Source organism: Diadema antillarum, unplaced genomic scaffold (genome assembly GCF_040938485.1).
Source record: "Diadema antillarum isolate AM-2024a unplaced genomic scaffold, OU_Dant_1.0 seq00001249_RagTag, whole genome shotgun sequence".
NCBI lineage: Eukaryota > Metazoa > Echinodermata > Echinoidea > Diadematoida > Diadematidae > Diadema > Diadema antillarum.
The window spans coordinates 633584-656021 of record NW_027272035.1 but is presented as its reverse complement, the minus strand read 5'-3'; the positions used below and the strand labels follow the sequence as shown (position 1 = coordinate 656021).

The 22438-nt window shown below is 38.3% G+C and overlaps 1 protein-coding gene across 2 annotated transcripts in view; it reads left to right on the top strand.

The window, feature by feature from the left end:
• The window catches only part of LOC139745286 (TBC1 domain family member 24-like), a 56275-nt gene that overhangs the window by 9373 nt on the left and 24464 nt on the right, over positions 1–22438 (top strand). The window contains exons 2-4 of one of the 2 annotated variants that reach the window (XM_071655686.1): positions 8183–8325; positions 11548–13779; positions 19525–20052. In XM_071655686.1, the coding sequence (XP_071511787.1) occupies positions 8214–8325; positions 11548–13779; positions 19525–20052 (2872 nt within the window). In that variant the 5' untranslated portion in view covers positions 8183–8213. The remainder of the gene's footprint in view (positions 1–8182; positions 8326–11547; positions 13780–19524; positions 20053–22438) is intronic. The other variant, XM_071655687.1, reaches the window with a different exon arrangement.

The following is a 22438-nucleotide window of genomic DNA, read 5'->3' as shown; positions in this document are numbered from 1 at the left end:
GCAAGTTGGATAGTCGATAAGGTTTATCGGTTTAAGAGTATCAAAGACTGGCACTGTACATTTGGCATTTCATCACAGTTGCTCAGTTCAACCCAACAATGAAACAAGCACCTTCACATTTATGATTGGAAGTTGCATGTGGGTAGTATGTGATATCTATTTCTAGTATTTAGCAATAATTTCATAGAAATTTTTCAAAGAAAGATATTTGTTAAGTCATTGGGAAACAGAAAAGTATGAGAATACCATTTTGTAAACTGAAAATGTCATTACGTGAGGTCATAATTGTAGCTGTTTATGGACCTAAGCCCCCTGGATTGCCTGACTCTTATGCTGTCAAGCATGTGCAGGATTCGGACTCCTAACCTGTTGAGGACAAGTCCTGACTATTCTTGGGCAGGTGTTAATGGGAAATACGTCTCGCAGCAAAATCAGTCCGTCCTCAATGGGTTAATGAAGATTGCAGGTACTACTGTAAAGTGGAATTTTTTGTGGGGGCTATTTTTCTCACTCAGAGGAATAAGATGAATTTTGCATGTTTTTAATTTCGCGTGTACAACCATTGAGCAAGCACTTCTGCAACAACAGCTATTAACCTGTTGCGGACGGACTGATTTTGCTACTACACACATTTTTCATAGACATTTGCTGGAGTTTACTCAGGACTTGTCCTCAATGGGTTAAAGGTTTTGGCAGCACATAACATGGTAAAAAGTACTGGTCTGCATTATAATTATCAAATTCACTGCCACTAGGACCAGCAAGTTAGTAGGAAAATATGAATAACATATAGCAGCTGTACCCCTACAAATATTCCTACCCAGAAATCAAAGATATACACTGTACACTGTAGCATAAAATGAGCAAAAACAAAAAACAAAAATTGTACACCAATATTTTCTGACTACACCTTTTTGTTCCTTGAAATTCAGAACAGGCTACAGCTTTCAGACTTGGCTGAGTATTGGTCCTAGAGATGACCTTCTATATTTGATTTACTTCTTTTTCCACCATGGAAATTCTTGGTACATTGGACCATATTACAACTTTAATATAAATAGTATACACAAAGACATTACGCAAACTGGAATTGAATCTGAAACATATTGGCATACAATTGTACGTCATGTACATCACATACAACATCACAACATAATTTTAAATTGACATTGCTGGAAATGGTATGATGTTTATTGACAAGAGTTCCATATTTACTCCATATTGAAATTCATAAATATGCAGTCTATACAAAAAGTGTACAACATTTCAAATACCTTTTCAATTTCAGACATGTGTTTTTCACCTCCTACAAATGTATGGGTGAAAAAATAAGTCGTCTATTTGCCAAAGTAGAAACATGTCTGTGTTTGTTGTTGGCTTTCAGAGTTTTTATCTTAATACTTTCTGCTTTGTTGTCCCCGCCGTGTGATCAAAATCTTCAATTTGCTACTTCTCTGTCATTTATGAGCCAATTTTGATTCTGTTTGCTTTATATGATAGCACTACATGGGAGCTTTGAAACTTCTACACAGAATTTCAGTCGTGACCTTTGACCTTGACCTTTGACCTATATTGTACATTTTGCTACAAAATGCTACTCCTTCGCCATTTCTAACCCGATTTCGATTCCGTTTGCTTTATGTGATGGCACTAAGTGAGGGCTTCAAAACTTCTACACAGAATTTTGACCTTTGACTTCTTTGACCTTTGACCTTGATTTTTGACCTGTATTGTACATTTGGCTACAAAATGCTACTCCTTCGCCATTTCTAACCCGATTTCAATTCCGTTTGCTTTATGTGATGGCACTAGGTGAGGGCTTCAAAACTTCTACACAGAATTTTGACCTTTGACTTCTTTGACCTTTGACCTTGATTATTTGACCTATATTGTACATTTTGCTACAAAATGCTACTCCTTCGCCATTTCTAACCCGATTTCGATTCCGTTTGCTTTATGTGATGGCACTAGGTGAGGGCTTCAACACTTCTACACAGAATTTTGACCTTTGACTTCTTTGACCTTTGACCTTGATTTTTTGACCTGTATTGTACATTTTGCTACAAAATGCTACTCCTTCGCCATTTCTAACCCGATTTCGATTCCGTTTGCTTTATGTGATGGCACTAGGTGAGGGCTTCAACACTTCTACACAGAATTTTGACCTTTGACTTCTTTGACCTTTGACCTTGATTTTTTGACCTGTATTGTACATTTTGTTACAAAATGCTACTTCCGGCGGGGACATATATTACGCACGGCGTAATTTCTACTTTTCCTTGTTTCTGATATGCATTACATTCATTGATAGAAAAATCATCCTCAAGTCAGCAACTGCTCAATGAAGACTTTGTTGATATTTTACATCGCGTGGAATATACTATAAAAGTGGATATTTTGCGCTACAAATTTTTCGCGCTTGGCCAGATAAGAAGAGTTTCCTGTGTTTTTAATTCTGCGGAATGAAGACATCAATTACTGGAACGTACATGCATGGCAAGCAAAAATATTTGTATGCTTTCATTTTTGGGCTAGTTTTAATTGCAAGAAATGTGCAAAAATGTCTACTCAGCGAAAATTTCCACTTTTACAGTACAATGATATTAATACTCTGCTATAAATTTGAAATGTATCTCTATTACTGAAAGTCATGATTGCATACCCTGATTGTGCTTATCACCTAGATGCTAAAACATAAACGCTGGATTTTTTCGACAGTCGCATCCTTCACTTCACAAATTTTGTGTGTTTTGTGAAAACAGCCCTTGAATAATTGGAGACCTTGTGTGTAGCATGGGGACACCATCGATGATGGACATGGTACTAATTTACTACTCTACTTGCCCGACAAGTATGTCTAATTGTAATTCCGCGAAAAACTTCTCGTTTATAATGATGTCATTTGCTGGGTCAGTTTTTCGCTTCTTAGACAAACACCATTGATACATACGCTATTACGACGGTTTCAACCGTTCTGGTTGAAACGCAACTTCGACCCAGTTCCCCCCGCATAAAAATGGTCATTATTATTTTTTCCAGCTTGGTTTTCAAACCAATCTGGAAAAAATATATACAGGATTAATCAGTAAACATTTTGACTCACCTCTTCCACTGCTTCCTCCTGTTTTCTGGTTGTTTCCTCTACTTCTTTGCAGCGCTCCTCAATTCATCACCGTCTTCGTTTAAAAAATGACCGCACAAATATCTATGGCAAGCCAAATGCTCCATACAATCACTATATCGGTAGATATCTACACTTACGTTTATTGACTAAAGTACATGTACCGGTACTAGTAAGTGCTTACATTGGTCTGTGATGGCTTCTCCAGTCTTTGTCTTCAACGGTGCAGTCTTGATGGCGGTGGGACCGATTGCAGCTTTAATGCTGTCGTACATGTCCCTGGTATTTCCGCTGACTGCAGCTGTCTGAATCCTGCGGCACAGGTTCAACCAGTAGTCATTAGCACAACGGCGCGCAGTCTGTTGAACCTTGTTGCGAGCAGTTCTTAGGACATTATGTGTGCTAGAGATGGGGTTCTGCTTGTAGGCCAGCAGGGCTTTCCTCTTGGCTTCAACATCTGATTGCATCACATCCCAGTGAGTTTCGTACCAGTCTTCGCTCCGACGTTCCTTCTTCCCGAACACAGAGAAGGCTGAGGAGTAGATAGTATCCCTAAGGTGGCACCATTTACTATCAATATCATTGTCATTTGGAATTGAAGTGATCATTTTCTCATTGAACGTGTCATGAAATCGTTGACATCTCTCGAGGTCGTTGATACAGCAAGTGTTGATGCGTGGGAGACCTTTGGTTTTGGTTCGATGTATTTTCTTTGTCATCAATCTCACTTTGCTACTGACGAGGGAGTGATCTGAGTCGCAGTCTGCGCTGTGATAGCTCTGTGTGTGGAGAACACTGCTAAGGTCTGTACGCTTGGTGATGACAAGATCAAGTTGGTGCCAGTGTTGAGACCGAGGATGTCTCCAGGAGACTTTGTGGCGTTCTTTACCTTTGAAATAGGTGTTTGTCACACACAGACCACGTATTGAAATGTAGTATGAAATAATTGTTTTGATGTTTATATAATGTACAATGTATATCGCATTCGGGAGTCTGCTTGTGCACCATATGCGTTGGGCAGAGAGCCCTGAGTGCGGCAAATGGGGGATCTAGGTCTGTGTGCGCGACTGAGAAGCCTGCTCAATGTAACAAGCTGGGCTGACCAGAGTTTGTCATTGATGCACCAGGACTTATCTGCCCTAACCGTATGACAGCAGACAGATAGCATGCATAAAAATAATTGTAAAGTATTAAGTTCACTTTTTTTGGAGAAATTGATAAATATGCAAAATAATGATATTACGCAGATGAAGGCGCAAATGTATTCATATGTGAATGACGTGCCCCAAAAACAACAACAACAACGTTCATGCATGTTCATATCGTTGATGATATGATATCGACCTGATTTTGATTCTGTTTGCTTTATGTGATGGCACTACGTAAGGGCTTCAAAACTTCTACACAGAATTTTGACCTTTGACCTTGATTTTTTTACCTTTATTGTACATTTTGCTACAAAATGCTACTCCTTCGCCATTTCTAACCCGATTTCGATTCCGTTTGCTTTATGTGATGGCACTAGGTGAGGGCTTCAAAACTTCTACACAGAATTTTGACCTTTGACTTCTTTGACCTTTGACCTTGATTTTTGACCTTTATTGTACAATGGCTACAAAATGCTACTCCTTCACCATTTTTAACCCAATTTCGATTCCGTTTGCTTTATGTGATGGCACTAGGTAAGGGCTTCAAAACTTTCTACACAGAATTTTGACCTTTGACTTCTTTGACCTTTGACCTTGATTTTTTACCTATATTGTACATTGGCTACAAAATCCTTCGCCATTTCTAACCCGATTTCGATTCCGTTTGCTTTATGTGATGGCACTAGGTGAGGGCTTCAAAACTTCTACACAGAATTTTTGACCTTTGACTTCTTCGACCTTTGACCTTGATTTGTGACCTGTATTGTACATTTTGCTACAAAATGCTTCTTCCGGCGGGGACATATATTACGCACTGCGTAATTTCTACTTTTCCTTGTTTTTTTTAATTTTCCATTTGTATGCACATGTTACTCGATATTATTTTTAAATATGTATTTGATTTTGTAACCTTTGTATTTGACACAGGGCTCCCTTGCAAAGCAGGCCATTGTGGCTCTTAACGGGACAACCCTGCTTTTAAAGAAAACATTCATGAATTAGATAAAAATAGATATGTGGGAGAACTATTTGAAGTGTATCATATATCTCCAAGTTTAGTCTTTATGTCACATATGTTAATCTGCTTATTGTTAAAAATCATATGATTTGTTTTCCTTCATCAAAATTGGCAAAAATGGGAAAAATATCTGTAGTCTCTGGTTCAAATTAGTATGATGGCGTAAACAGCTAATGGTGAAAGCATGTCCGAGCTTGATCCCTTTTCAATCCCATCATGCATTTCATGTCATGCTTCCTCTAGCAGCAAGTTGGATAGTCGATAAGGTTTATCGGTTTAAGAGTATCAAAGACTGGCACTGTACATTTGGCATTTCATCACAGTTGCTCAGTTCAACCCAACAATGAAACAAGCACCTTCACATTTATGATTGGAAGTTGCATGTGGGTAGTATGTGATATCTATTTCTAGTATTTAGCAATAATTTCATAGAAATTTTTCAAAGAAAGATATTTGTTAAGTCATTGGGAAACAGAAAAGTATGAGAATACCATTTTGTAAACTGAAAATGTCATTACGTGAGGTCATAATTGTAGCTGTTTATGGACCTAAGCCCCCTGGATTGCCTGACTCTTATGCTGTCAAGCATGTGCAGGATTCGGACTCCTAACCTGTTGAGGACAAGTCCTGACTATTCTTGGGCAGGTGTTAATGGGAAATACGTCTCGCAGCAAAATCAGTCCGTCCTCAATGGGTTAATGAAGATTGCAGGTACTACTGTAAAGTGGAATTTTTTGTGGGGGCTATTTTTCTCACTCAGAGGAATAAGATGAATTTTGCATGTTTTTAATTTCGCGTGTACAACCATTGAGCAAGCACTTCTGCAACAACAGCTATTAACCTGTTGCGGACGGACTGATTTTGCTACTACACACATTTTTCATAGACATTTGCTGGAGTTTACTCAGGACTTGTCCTCAATGGGTTAAAGGTTTTGGCAGCACATAACATGGTAAAAAGTACTGGTCTGCATTATAATTATCAAATTCACTGCCACTAGGACCAGCAAGTTAGTAGGAAAATATGAATAACATATAGCAGCTGTACCCCTACAAATATTCCTACCCAGAAATCAAAGATATACACTGTACACTGTAGCATAAAATGAGCAAAAACAAAAAACAAAAATTGTACACCAATATTTTCTGACTACACCTTTTTGTTCCTTGAAATTCAGAACAGGCTACAGCTTTCAGACTTGGCTGAGTATTGGTCCTAGAGATGACCTTCTATATTTGATTTACTTCTTTTTCCACCATGGAAATTCTTGGTACATTGGACCATATTACAACTTTAATATAAATAGTATACACAAAGACATTACGCAAACTGGAATTGAATCTGAAACATATTGGCATACAATTGTACGTCATGTACATCACATACAACATCACAACATAATTTTAAATTGACATTGCTGGAAATGGTATGATGTTTATTGACAAGAGTTCCATATTTACTCCATATTGAAATTCATAAATATGCAGTCTATACAAAAAGTGTACAACATTTCAAATACCTTTTCAATTTCAGACATGTGTTTTTCACCTCCTACAAATGTATGGGTGAAAAAATAAGTCGTCTATTTGCCAAAGTAGAAACATGTCTGTGTTTGTTGTTGGCTTTCAGAGTTTTTATCTTAATACTTTCTGCTTTGTTGTCCCCGCCGTGTGATCAAAATCTTCAATTTGCTACTTCTCTGTCATTTATGAGCCAATTTTGATTCTGTTTGCTTTATATGATAGCACTACATGGGAGCTTTGAAACTTCTACACAGAATTTCAGTCGTGACCTTTGACCTTGACCTTTGACCTATATTGTACATTTTGCTACAAAATGCTACTCCTTCGCCATTTCTAACCCGATTTCGATTCCGTTTGCTTTATGTGATGGCACTAAGTGAGGGCTTCAAAACTTCTACACAGAATTTTGACCTTTGACTTCTTTGACCTTTGACCTTGATTTTTGACCTGTATTGTACATTTGGCTACAAAATGCTACTCCTTCGCCATTTCTAACCCGATTTCAATTCCGTTTGCTTTATGTGATGGCACTAGGTGAGGGCTTCAAAACTTCTACACAGAATTTTGACCTTTGACTTCTTTGACCTTTGACCTTGATTATTTGACCTATATTGTACATTTTGCTACAAAATGCTACTCCTTCGCCATTTCTAACCCGATTTCGATTCCGTTTGCTTTATGTGATGGCACTAGGTGAGGGCTTCAACACTTCTACACAGAATTTTGACCTTTGACTTCTTTGACCTTTGACCTTGATTTTTTGACCTGTATTGTACATTTTGCTACAAAATGCTACTCCTTCGCCATTTCTAACCCGATTTCGATTCCGTTTGCTTTATGTGATGGCACTAGGTGAGGGCTTCAACACTTCTACACAGAATTTTGACCTTTGACTTCTTTGACCTTTGACCTTGATTTTTTGACCTGTATTGTACATTTTGTTACAAAATGCTACTTCCGGCGGGGACATATATTACGCACGGCGTAATTTCTACTTTTCCTTGTTTCTGATATGCATTACATTCATTGATAGAAAAATCATCCTCAAGTCAGCAACTGCTCAATGAAGACTTTGTTGATATTTTACATCGCGTGGAATATACTATAAAAGTGGATATTTTGCGCTACAAATTTTTCGCGCTTGGCCAGATAAGAAGAGTTTCCTGTGTTTTTAATTCTGCGGAATGAAGACATCAATTACTGGAACGTACATGCATGGCAAGCAAAAATATTTGTATGCTTTCATTTTTGGGCTAGTTTTAATTGCAAGAAATGTGCAAAAATGTCTACTCAGCGAAAATTTCCACTTTTACAGTACAATGATATTAATACTCTGCTATAAATTTGAAATGTATCTCTATTACTGTTGCAGTAACATTATAGTGGTGTCCTAGACAAGAAATATGCCAACACCAATGGATGAGACTGGAGATGCTAGTGTGGCAAATGGTGGAATGGAGCCCAGCACTGATGCAAAGACAGTGGGAGAAGACACACACAGTGCAGGGGATGCAGGTAAATTAACATCTCGGACTAAAATGTACTTTGTGCTAAACCAGGGCAATGCAACTTTTATGATACGTGTATACACCAATCCTCAAATGCAGTCATCCATATCTGCACCATTTCCTGTACTCCTGCTCCATTTCATATGATAATGGCTGTAGCCTTGGTAATTAGAAGGCTGGGTAGTTTAGTCAGATTCATGAGCATGTTTGACTATCGTATTGTTAGGACAAGCTGTATTTTATTCAGCCGATCTTTATTTGAGTAGAACCAGGAGCTGCCATCTGTGAGGTCTCGTTGGCCTCAACTAACCCCTCTCCTTTCACAGCATATCATTTAGATGACTCATTTAACTAATTCCATGAAACCAGGGAACAGATGGAAAATCTATAAAGCTTGTAGTAAACCACAGGTGCGATTTACTAGTACAGTGTAGATGGTTGACTAGAACCCCTGCTAAATTCAGTTTTATTGGAGAGTGTACACTGGGGAGAAAAAAAAAGATATCAAATAAAGTGAATGAATCCAAAACAAAACATACTGTATATGCCACATATTTCGCTAGGTTTTTACTGTCGTGAATTTTGTGAGTCAGGTTCTATTCACAAATTTACAGACACACAAGAATATTGACTTTGATCCCAATATGAATGTGACGTGCATGTATACATTTTCCATTCGTTACGTTACTGCACGATTGCGAAATTAACCACTCGTAAAATCGTCGGGAAGTCCTGACTCGCGAAAATTTAGACTTGCTAAGTATATGCCATGTGCAGTATTAGTTTCATTATGAGCATCATCTTAGAAATAACCATACTTTTTACAGGTATCAGAATGTGTTTGAGTTACATACATTGTAGCAAGGGATCCCATAGATAGACCTACGTGTGTACGTACCAGTACACAAGAGTTATGTGGTCACTTGGCTTTGGAAGTGGGTACATATTATATGACTGCAGTTTTTTTTTACAATTATAATCATGGAATCACTTTGAATTTTCTGCACAGAGACTTCTGTTGGGTAAGTATTATTGCAGAAGTAATCAGGGGACTATTTTTCACTTTTTCAGGTCTTTTTGAAGAGATATCATAGTGATACAGCTGTACCAGGATGCCAGAATGTTGTAATTTTGGATGTTAACTGAATGTAAAAGAGTCTTGCATTGCTGTTATAAAGTATCATTGCTTTCCATCTCAATAATTTTCTCGTAAAGGTTTATCCCTTTTGAGAGTTTAAAAGTGGGGGAAAATGTGTGTCGGTACTCAAAATATTCTAGTTTGTCGTAATATATTTGAGATTTGTGATTTTATTTGTTTAATCAGAGAAATTAGTGAATGATGTTCTACAAACCAGTTTTACATGGATGTGGGATTTTGCTCACTGTGTCCAAATGTCTTAAAGCAGCATTATTGTTTGTACTACTCAATCACAGTCAGGTAAGTCTATCTCCTAGAGATGTAGAGTGTCATAACAAATATCTATTGTTACTTAAACATTACAAGGCTGACATATTTGCCAGTATTACCTTGCAATAGTTTGCCTGGACACAGTAAGATGCTGTGTGCCAACAAGCTACCACCAACACAATACATTGTATCTTGTCTTACAGATGCACTTGGGCTTCTTCTGTGCCTTGATGATCTATTCAATTCATGGACATTTAGTTAATTTTCTGGCAGACATGGTAGACCAGATACATGTATGTGCATGCAGTCACGTTAGCAGCATGGTTCAAAGTCCCTGCAATTTACTATATTTTTCTTATGTGTGGAGGGGATTCAGGGCCTATCATCTCTAACCCATCTGCATGACTAAAACCTGTTGACTCTAAAAACTTGAGACTTGTTTGTTGAGTTATTTCCAGTGCATACCTCTTACACATCTCAAGCAAGTTTAGATCTCACTACTAACAGCATGCTGTCATTCTCTTTAATATTGCGCTTTGATAACTACTGTGCTCGTTTTCAGTTGCCATGCTTCAAAATTGTGCCAATGACACACGACCAATCTGTTTCCTGATTCACATCCTATCCTTCTTTCTGTCGTGTTTATTTCCTGTCTCTGCATTTGACAGACCCATATGGTAAACTTGTTTATGACCTCAAGTGCATTAAAGTGCTTAGTGCAGTGTTCGAAAGTATATGAACTAAACAGTGTCAATTACTTGATTCTTTTGAAAGATAACATTTATTTTTACCTTCTCTTGCTGGAAAGAAAGTATAAAATACCATGCAAATATTTTGAGAGCTGCTAGCAGCAAGTTTTGACACCTCAAGTATTAGCATTTGAATATATGCAGGATAGAGCTATATGACACAATTTTATAAGCTCCTCAAAAACATGTTGTGGAGAAAAAAAAATGAGGGTATGAAATGACATAACAATATTCTACATATAAGGGGAATGCTCATGTTGTGTGCAAACAAAATGAATGGAAAAAAGTTCGCATCTTATGAAATAATATATTTAAAAGTAAGTAAATTTATTAGAGAATAGTGATTATACATGCAAGAAAAAAAAATTTCAGTGAAAAAAAAAAGCTCCCTAGAGAGAGATCATCTTCCTCTAGTGAATGAATACCTTGTGCAATGTATTTTGGCATTAAAAGAAAAAAAAAATGCAACAGGTATTGGGGGTTTTGTCCTACGACAAGGAAACCTTGAAATAGCAGGATTTTAGTATGAGCAAAAAAAAAGAGGAAGAAGAAAAAAAAAAAGAAAGGTCAACATACAAGTGAAGGAATTTTTCTTTTTCCATTTGTCATGTTTGGTTTTTCAGAAAGTCTCGGTCCTATTTTTGGTGATGAGATACCCAGTAATGTCTCATCTCAGACTAAATCTAAAAATTGATTGCATTTGTTCTTTCACTGTGAAATAGGGCTAAGATTTTTTTTTTTATTGAACAGATCATCTGTCCTTTTTTTATAATACTTTAAATCATTTTCAGAATACACTTCATGTTAAAAAATATTTTATTTGTTAAATATCAAATCAAAAGCCATAGCCCCAACAAGCCTATTGTTGTGTTGACGATTGGCCATCTGACACTGTACTGCAGAAATGCGCAGCTTGTAAAATTACCCTTTGTGAGAACTTAACACGTAATCAGTCATCAGAAATGGGTTTGAACTACGTCTCTGTGTATATGATGTGTCACTGTTATACTGTTATTGTAATGTTTCATTATCGTAGTGAGTTTGTGTTCTTTATCTTTCTCACTCCTTTCAGATGCACCTCTGTCTCTAGAAGCACCTTCTGTTACCCATCACCCTGACAACTCCTCCTCTCCCTCCCATCCCCCTAGCAACCCTGTTTCTAACACCCTCCCCCTTTCTGAGTCCATTGCACCTGTTTCTGCCTCTCATACTACACAAAGTACTCATGCTAGTGATAACACCCACATTGAAGACACCCAATCACTGCACCAGGAACCCAGCATGAATGAAGAAAATGAGTTAACTGATGAACACACTGCCATTGAATCTTCTATAGAAACAGGTGTCCATGTTGGAAATGGCTCAAGTGGTAGTACAGGTGAACCAAGCAGTTCTAGTGTTGATCCCCGGGAAATTCTAGCCCAGTTAGCTGTAGAAGCCGATGATTTTGATTTTGGCGATGATTCACGCAGTCATGAATCAGATGTTGACCCAGAAATGATTCTTGCACAAATCAGAGCAGAAACAGAAAATTTCAACAGCAGTGGCAGTGAAATGGAACAGACATCTCCCATAATGAGTGTCAATACTATTGAGAGGTGCAGTGATTATGACATATGTGGACCCACAGAAAATACTCCTGTTTCTGCAACAGATGAACCAATATCTGAGGTAATATCCAATGGATTTGGAAGTAAAGCACATCCTACTGACATACCATCCGCACAAGAAAACCCTGAAGACACTAGAGATAAGGAAGAAAGTGATAAAAATGCTCTCACTGAAGCCAGCGACTCTTGTGATGCTTCAATCACAAGTGACCAACAGAAAACTGATAGCGTAGAACATGAAAGGGATCTTTCTGTTGAACCTGAAAATGCATCTGTTGATATGCCTAGTAGTGTTGGAGAAGAAACCTGTGTTGTTACCCAGGAAGAGGAAAATAATGAAACTGAGAACTCAAGACAGTTAGATTCCAGAAATAATGACACCAACCTGAATTTGTGTGGTCTGGAAACTCATGAGAGTTTTCAGGATATCACTTTCACTGCTTCCAAAGCAAGTATAGATGATCAAACAGGAAATCAATCTGACAATGCAAACAGTTCCACAAAAGATGCTCTGTCTTGTGACAGACCTGATCAGGAAATGACAGATTATCAACTATCAACTACAGTTACTTTACCACAACCCACAGATCTCACTCCTTCACCAAAGGAAGAAGTAGATGCTGAATCCCATGAAGAGACCCCATCTGATGTTTCAAATATCACACCAAGTGAAAATCCCCAAATTGATATCCAAACACCTGCTGAAAGCACAGGTATCAGTTTTGATTCACAAACTGAGTTGGTTAACCATCAAGCAGAGATACACCTAAATGGCATTAAAGATGAGATGCCATCAGGAAGAGATGAAGGCAATTCTCAGGACATTGCTTTTCACTCACTGGACGTCCAGGCAGAAAGTGCTGACTCGCCATCTCCATTAGAACCTCAAAATATAGAAAATACTGCCACAGCCCTGTCTGATAATTCAGTCTGCACAGCTTCTGCAGACAGCATGTCACATATGACAGGAGAAAATGAAGTCATCCTGGATCCCCTCAAAAATTCGGAGGAGATAGGAGACTTGCCAACAGAAACCCTGGCATACCTGACAGAAATGGAAAACTTGGACAAACACATAGGGGAAGACGTTGACACTACCCCAGAAAGTGTCAATGAAAATGATGCAAGAGATCTAAAATCACAAGAAATATGCCCAGATGTTGATGAAGAGGCAACTGTGGTATCTGTGACACCATGCACACTGATATCTGCACAGAATCAAAAGGACCTGTCTGCAAATTTGACAGCTAACATTGAGTCAAATGAGGGCCCTGGTGAGCAGCCGACATCTTCCCAGTCCAATGTCACTTCACCAGTGGCTGAAGAAAGTGCACTTGATATCTCTCAGTCAGACCAGACATTACCCCATGAAGATGCCCCTAAAGAAAAGACAGTCTGTACTCCGCCTTCAGGCACCCTTCCCATTACTTGCCAAATACCTGAACAAACTTTATCTGAAATCACTGCTGGTCCAACCCCTGACACTCCAGACCACCCAATCTCAGAAAAAGAAGAGGACGTTGACATATCGGACTTTGTGCTTGTCCATCCCAGTGAAGTTCCTTCTCCCAAAAGTGCTAATGAGTTTGGCGTAGTTGAAGCCAACATAGAGAATGGAGGTGAAGAGACAAGACAAGGAGATGATACACAGGCCGCTGGACAGCATTTGGATAGCCCCACCAAAGGCAAAGATGGTAAACTTTATTTTTAATATGATATTATTTGTAGCATTAGCAAGTTTCATAAAATGCTATCTTTGTGGATTGTGAATATCTGTGAGTGATTGTCACTGCATGTCTGCATGTTTAATTATCATGAATGGGGAGGTGTTTTGTTTTCCAGGTTAACTCAGATACAATGTGGTATGTGGGGAAAGTAACAATATGGGGTTCTTCATTTCTGCTGACTGCTTTATTAGTCAATTGACTAACAATTTGACCAACAGACAAGCATGCTTCCTTTGATGATTGGCATGCATGTCTGGAAACTAATTATTGTCAATGAATAGGGATTACCTAATCCCCTTAATCCCAATTGCGTCTTCCTTGGGCTGTCCTGTTACACTGAGACACATTGTAATACCTGAGTGGGCTTGCCAACTTTACAACTAAACATTCTAGGTCAAGTTAGGAAAGATTTCTGAATGATTTTTAAAAAGCTTTGCAAGTCAAGCAAAGTGTCAGAACACAGGGTTAACTTGCTCTTTGTTTTTCATTTTTTCTTCTAAATTTACTCACTTGTGAAAAAATTTATCATGTCTAAATAGGACATGTTAATGTTGGTTCTTTCATAGAACTGAATGATACTCCTTAAGTAGAACATGAAGAATATTGGTTTACTTTTGTCCCATTGCATATTTTTAGACCCAATCACATATTCTGTGACTTACATTGTAAATCAAATCACAAATGCAGTTTATCCAGTATAGAACAGGTACCAGTGATTGAGCTTATGGCTACATGATGGTTCACTTTGTTATCACATGCGCAAGTAAATGACTTTATGATGTGCCTGTCAAAATTTACATTCTTGATGTTAAAGATTTATCATTCATGAAATTTACAATGTACTCTGTATCTTTGTCAAATTTTCATACATTGGCAGGACACCCCTCACACTGTTGCTTTTAGACATTTATGTACAGTGTTCTTTCCATCCAGCACTGTATTGTGGAAAAACTTGCTTTATAAGTTGAAATGTTACTGTGGCACCACTTGTTTAGTATTTGTTTTATGCTTCTTCATGGGAACCATATCACATGTTGAGAGATATTAAGGTTTGAAATTTAATCTATAGCAAGCTATCAGAGTGCTGATAAGGGAACCTATAGAACCATGAAGTATGCTTATTACCCCTTATCAGTATTAAAGCAGCATTATAATGCCAGAGAGTGTGTTCAAAAGTAAAATATGCACACATCCCCACCCACACAGACACAAGCACACGCACAAAGCTAAGCAAAAGACACCATACAATGCATAATACACATCATTGTATAGTGTGGATCTACGCCCACCCCTCAAAATATAGTCTGTATATGATTTTTAATCAGTGAAAATTATTTTATGTTGGAATCTTTTCACATTGCCATAGAACACAAATGGGCTAAAGCACAGGTTGTTATCTGTCTCTGAAGAATGCCAGAAGCTTTCTGTATGGGGGCTGTCTGTATGTCTGTCTGTTTATGGTTTGTCTGCCCCCATGGCCCAGGTCTTTATGTGATGGAGAAACCAACAACAAAGTAGAAGTATGTGAACGGTGGCGAATAAAATTGTCTTTCGCATTGCAGTGCAAAAACCTGTAGCTTGTGAGTGAGTGTCGCTTCTAAGAATTGCAAGGGCGTGGAGGCAACAGGTTTACAGACTCAGTATTCACACAGTGTTTCACCCGACAGAGTGAACAGTTAATTTAACTCTAAGATGGGACAGACTAGTAGAACAGACCACATGGACCAGAGCACTATTTGTCAGGAGCTGGGAATGGCTTCACATTCTGTGTTCCACCAACTTTGTCACTTTCACTTCCCCTCCTAAATGTACATGGTGTATTTATAGACTTGTATGCACTTGATTTTAAAAGTCCTATTGTATTATGAGGTGAAGTTCAAAGAGGAAATGTGCTTAGCAGTGAAGAGTAGGCAGTAGGAGTGGGAGGGAACAAGGAGTCGGAACAATACAAGCTATGTCTCAGTTTCTGTACCAGCACACAGATTTTTTTTAGCATACACGTATATATACACTGTAGGAGATGCTGTGTAGAATGAAGAATTTTACATGGGTGACTGCTTTGCATATTGTCAATGTACAAGTGTAAATAGCAGCAATGTGTTTATTCTTACGAGTATTAGTCTCAACGCTTTCCATGCCAATGAGTCAAATGTGCACAATTTTCACCCACATACCTATGGACAGGAAATAAATATGGCATGCAGGGTTAGATGTGTCATTCCTTCATGGCACAGATAAGAGTAATGATTATGTTTCAGAGTTGTATGCATACAAGTATACAATGGTAATTATTTCAGAGTTGCTGTCAAGGTAATCTTTGCCAATCTTAGCCTTTTGCCAAGGCCCTCGATGTCACTGTATGGTGGTGAGCGAATGGGGCAAATGAAGCGAACTCAGCTGTGTTGGACAGCGCGAGAGCCTTTTGAGATCTTATTTGCATCCTTATGTTGGCCTTTTGATTTACCAATTTTTGCTCCCAGAATTGGGCAACCAATCTGCGTGCCTATCTGCCCGAGCCCGATTTGCATATAAAAATATGGCGAATGCACACCACAGACCTCCATGAGTGATGAGTGATGCATGCGAACAGGCCGGACAACACCAAGACAGAAGATGTGGGGAGCGCACCATTCCATTGGTCGACCAGAACCCATTGATATGACTATTCAGGGGGTTCGTGTTTTGTGAATAATAATGTGTGAAGCAGATCTCAAAAGGCCCCCGCACTCTCGCGCTCGGTTGGGCTCGCTTCGCTTGCCAGTTATAGCCATCACATAGCAAGAAAGGTTTGACAAAAGGCTATGCCAATCTGAGCAAACAGAACATGCAAGACAAGGCCTGTCTACATTGTCAAAAAGACATTTCAGCTCTCCAAATTGCTGATTCAATCATACTGTTCATGGAATTATTTGTCTTTGACTTCAAGGGCATTTTGTTCCATGCTGGATAACTTCATTGTTTGCACTTAATCACTATTGGGCTGTATACATTATCTTATCATGATGTTCATTGTACAATGTACATAGATAGAGATATTACAAGCACATAATTGTAAGTCCTCTATAGTACTCTTCCATATTTTGTCTGGTAGTACAGCTGTATTGGCAACCAACACTTGTTAGCCTCGTCGGAGAACCCTCTCAATCACTCTGGAGTTGCAGATTTTTGTATAAAGTTTCCCCAAAGACAGTAGTAGCCAAACCAAAACTTCCTGGACATTCAGAATATAAGTTTTGTAAACTCATGTATGACAGGAAGTACATGTATGTATGCTTTCGACAACTGTTGGCAGCATTCAAGAACTGGATAGAGATATCTGTTTGTATGTTTGTATTCTAGCATTACAACCTTGTGACACTTGGAAGATGCCATATCATCAGCCAATATCATATGATATGTTGCTGCTAATCTTAGTGTGACTGTTGGCAGTAACTGGATATCTGATAAAGTTCCTTGGGTGTAGCTATGTTAATAATTTTGTCTCGTGACAGCATTGTTATCAGTCAGTGGGACTAAGATGGGTATGTTTACCATGAATGGACTCTTTCAGTCATCCCTCAGCATGTGACCATGTGGCTCGAGTTCACCATTCCCATTCCAGGCCTGTCAGGGTTGCCAGACATCACATTCATGTGCCATCCTGTAGCCTCAAATGTTTGTGTGTGTTTGTTTCTATATGTTGAAAGGTACAGGTATTCTTCCATTCACCAACATATGTTTAGTGCTCTGATATTGCCATTACATACGTACATTTGTAGACTTAATCATTGTGATTTTTAGGATGGCTATCTAGGTTTATAATTGTATTTCATAGATGTGGAGAAAACTCATAATTTTCATTGTGCATTCTCAAAGATTACAAAAATCATGAGTCACTGTAACAAGCCAGCTCTCACTTTCTAAACCTATAGCATTTGTGACCGGCGACAACGAGTTCAGGCAAAAGTCAGTAATTTTGAAAATTCATTTTTTCACTGAATCACATTGCCCATTTCCTAAGCTTTGCATTGATATAAAATACTTGTATTCTTCGGCACCGTAAGTAGGCATAGAAAGTGAAATATAATGCACTTTTTAAGTTGTTAGCCTGACAAAATTGCGAGAAAACAGGCTTTGAAGATTGACCTCTTTCTCAAAGACAATGTCCAAGCGACAAAGCGAGATGAGAATCACCCATCCGTATGATGGTGCCAATCGATATTAAGCTCTGCCTCTAGCAATCACAGCGCCTTCTGATTGGCTCACTGAGAGAGTCAGATTTCCCGGGCACCTTCCTCGGAACTCAGCATATGGAGCCGAAAAACAACGCATTTCCCTTGAGTTTGTCTACCATTTTGTCTTTCAAGATGGCAGATAAGATAATTGCAAGCTTGGTGGTGTACGTGTGTAAGGTGCACGCATTACCCAGTGGCATCCACCTGTGGTACGCCATGCGCGTGTGCATGTAACGGGAGCGGGTGGCGAATCTGCACAATTACAAATTGCGTTTTCAAAGTGGTTGATTTTTCTTTATCATTGGGGACCACTTCTAAGGCAGAAAATTGCTAGAGCTGGCAATGGTCACGCATCCTGTTTTGCTTTGTTTTTACAAGCCACGCATATGTTGCTTTGTTCTATGGTGTTTCCTATATCAAAACAAACAAACAAACACGACTCGTTAGTATGGTGCAATCTTGATGTGTAGTATTTGAATATTGGTCATAATATGTCACCGCTTTTTTCCTCTCGTCTACTGTCCTTTGATCCAATCTGCTGTCATAATATTTACTACTAGTAGACAAGTTTGAGAAAATTGTTAGTTTTCTTTTCACACGATTATGTCATACTACAAGTGACAGGTAACCTTCCGGTAGCATGTTTCACGATTTATGTAGTGATTTGCGACTCTGATGTGATCAAACCATGTTCCCCATGTATCAGTTTACATGTTGGAAGTTAGTGCTGCTGTTCACTTTTTGTTTCACTTCCGTTGTCGAGCATTGCGGTAGAATAGCTCAGATAGAAAGCCAAACGAAGAGCACGTACTACAGAGCGAGTGTATCTATTTTAGCAGAACAATGAAGGACGTAATCATGTACGTGTGGACAAAGCATTGAACTCCCAAAATGCTGCAACTGGTGTCTCCGAAAGCCAAACTATGTAAATGTGTGTGAGGCACCAGCCAATTGCATGTGAGACCCTGCGCCATAGCAACACTGGGCATATTGGCGTGGCATTCGAAAGAAGCTCGAAACTGACAAGTGTGATCCAACCTAGGGTGTTTCAAATTCCATTTTCGATAGTAAAAACTGAGTCTTATGCTTTGAAATTTAGTGTGGATGTAGAAAACATATCAAAGATTTGATTTCTGCAAAAATCCAAAATCGACAAAAATAATGGTCAATATCTCTGTACCCCGCCTAGTAGGGAATTTGCTCTTGCGACTTTTGCCTGAAACCGTTGTCGCGGGTCACATTTGTTTTCATGATTGTCAAAGACACTTAATAAAGCTTATCCTCACTGCCCCCTTCCCGCAAAAAGAAAAGAATTTTAAACCAACCATATCTTAGTTTCCATATCCCAGATGAGATACACAGTGTGTCATTTTGTGCCTAAACATTGTATCTGCGCTCATTTATTTCACTCAACTGCAACTGCAAGTTGAGAGAGAAAGAAAAAATAAATCAGCACTGATGATGAGTTTTGAGTATTATCTATCCATTTAATTTGTAGAATCAGCTACCAATGGAGGTCATGTGCTCAGAGAAAACAGCCCGGACACCAGTGAGTCCAGTCCCAAGGTCAATATTGATGTTCCTACCGTTTCTGCGGCGATGCACATCAAGAAAACAGACAATACCACAACTGATGGTCAAGCCGGGTCAAAGGTCGAAGAAGGGGATGACAAGGTGGGCGATTTGAGCAGCCATGTGCAGCGTCGAGAGAAGGGAGGTGGAGGGGATGTCAGCAGTGACAAAAGGAAGTCCTTGATGCTATGGGTGGATCCTCAGCTGGTGCAGACTGTCCGGGTGGAACAGGGTGTGTCCAAGTCGCCTCAGCACTCTCCAGAAAACATCCCCAACGACATGAAGCGGCTGAAGAAGGTGGTGAGGAAAGAGCGGTGGGCGGCTGAAACCGAGCATGAAGTCAGGAAAGATGTGTGGAAGAAACTCTGTCTTCAGAACAGTGCAGGAGCTTCTGTGGCAAACATCTACTCCGAGGTAGAGGAAGGTCTCTTTGGCCCAGACAAGGCTGCTACAGGTAATTAACTCCCTCACCATATATTCCTTCGGCGCACAATTTCTTAACATGGAAGAAACTGTCTTTAAAAAGTATTTGACAGTTAGATTAGTTGCAAGTTTAAACATCCAATGAATTATATCTCTCCTCAATCCATGCACTTTTAAATCTAATGCCAAACTAATAAATTTTCTACAAAATGCAAAGGTAACTCTTTGAGTTTGTTTGCAAAATTATCTCTTTATTACTCTGCCAGATAATTATGAAGTTTTCTTTCATTATTTTAGAGCCTCTGGGAAAGAAAAAAAACAGCATCCAACAGACTCTCTGATTTGTTTAGGTTATGTTCTAAGTCATTATCATTGTCACATTTGACCTTTTGCAATGTTATGATCATGTTTCTGCATGAGCAGTGTCTCTCCATGTCAGTGTACCAACCCACACCACAGGTTGATTAAGAAGTTCTGCCACAGCTTCATAGGTTCAAAGACTTTTCAAGAATTTATCACCCCTATCAAAGCATTTTGAAAGAAAATGAAAGAAGATTCATTTACAAGTTTGCACAGCTGTTTGAAATTTCAGAACTGCCATGATGAAAATCAGTTCTGTCAGTCAAATGTATTTATAAAATTCTTGTCACATGGTGCTTTGCCTGTGTATATGTGTATATCAATATATGATATCCTATGATATAAAAATGTAAAAAATTGGTTCGTAATTGAGCAACTTTTGAAATCCTCGACCTCATTAAAATAACAAAGAAATTATTAACTTTTATGTCATAACAATAATCTTTTAAACTCATTTCAGTTTAGAAGTTGACAATTACAAAAGTATTGAATGATACTCAACACCCAAGACACTGCATGCCTTTGGAGAAGTGAAGAGTTAAAATTGAGAGTTTAAAAAAAAGTTAGAATTGATTATGATTTCTATCATAAGTCTATGGCAGCCTGTGTGTTAAGGAAATTTAAAATTGATTAAATATCTTTTGATAAAACAGGGCCCTGACCTCGTCTAATTTGCTTGATACTTATGTTAAAAACATACAAAACTTATAGCTCAGCAAAATTATTTTTGTTGTTGTTATTGTTTGATTTTGCTGGCCAATTGTAAAGAAAATCCTACTACTCTGGTCATCTATCTGATACTCATAATATTGTGTTCACCTTAAGTAGAGAGATCACTTGGCAGTTAGTCTGCTAAGTAGTTAGAAAAGGATCTTGCAACAAATTTTCATTGTTTTTTGTTTCTTTTTTTTTTAGCTCATTTCGTAGTTTTCCTTGCCACTGACTGACCAATTTGCATTTCATAAGTAAACCTGCACCAGCTGCCCTAGTGAATCTCTAGGCCAGATTATTTTCATGTGATTGAACATCTGGCAGGACTGGTATTAGCTACGGACATTATCCCAAAACCAATCATAACCAAGTAACTTTGAGACAATGCACATATTGCACAAGAGTGTTCAGTGTACAGACACTGGACGAGGATTACATACATTACAATACATGTACAGTATGTAAGGACAGTTTCGGAAGGGAACTTAACAAAACAATATTTAACCTTCGGGGGAAATGTGTAGCACGAATTATGAGGCTGTGTAACAGCAAACTACAGGAAACTCACACTGATTAGTGTAATAATCAGTGATCGAAACAGTATTGGTGCAGTGAGTTCAGCACTAACGATAATTTGCATAAAGTTGAATCAGCTTTATTACAGGGTGACATGATTTGAATAATATTCCTGCTTTGTTAATGCAACTATGATACTCTTATTTTCTACTAACAATGAATATCTGAAAGAAATTTAAAAAAAATAAATAAACATGAGTGCTCTCAAGCTTCGGTAGACTTGTTCATAGAATGTTTTGTCATCATTTTTCAGACATATTTAGTGTTGACTTTCTGTGAATTTGTTCCATGATAAATCAAGACTGAATTGACACAAATTGATAGCAGGATTTGGACTTCTGTATTATATACAGTATACGAGTGACATCATATGCTATCGTACAATTTCTCATGTTATCAAATAGTGAGCACTATAGATACAAAAACATGGTATAGAAGTTTTGAGTATTGCAACATGTACATCTGTAGGTATCAGTACAGTGTAGGCAAAGTTCCCATTCTTTTCTCAACTTTTTTTCACACTTAAAAAAAGAAAGACAGCATGAAAATCTGCTCTGTGTATCAGGTACTTGTTTGTAGGGCATAGGTGAATGCTACATACCGCTAGTAATTTTTTTGTGTGTGTGTTTTTGTCATGCAACTTGTTAGCACAAACTTGTACAATTTGAACACGTACATGAGTGTTCCTCAATTTGCAGTTTTCTTGGCTCTTATGTCATGGGACCTGTAATTTTCAGAGAATAAAGAAATGACAAGTTAAAACTACATGC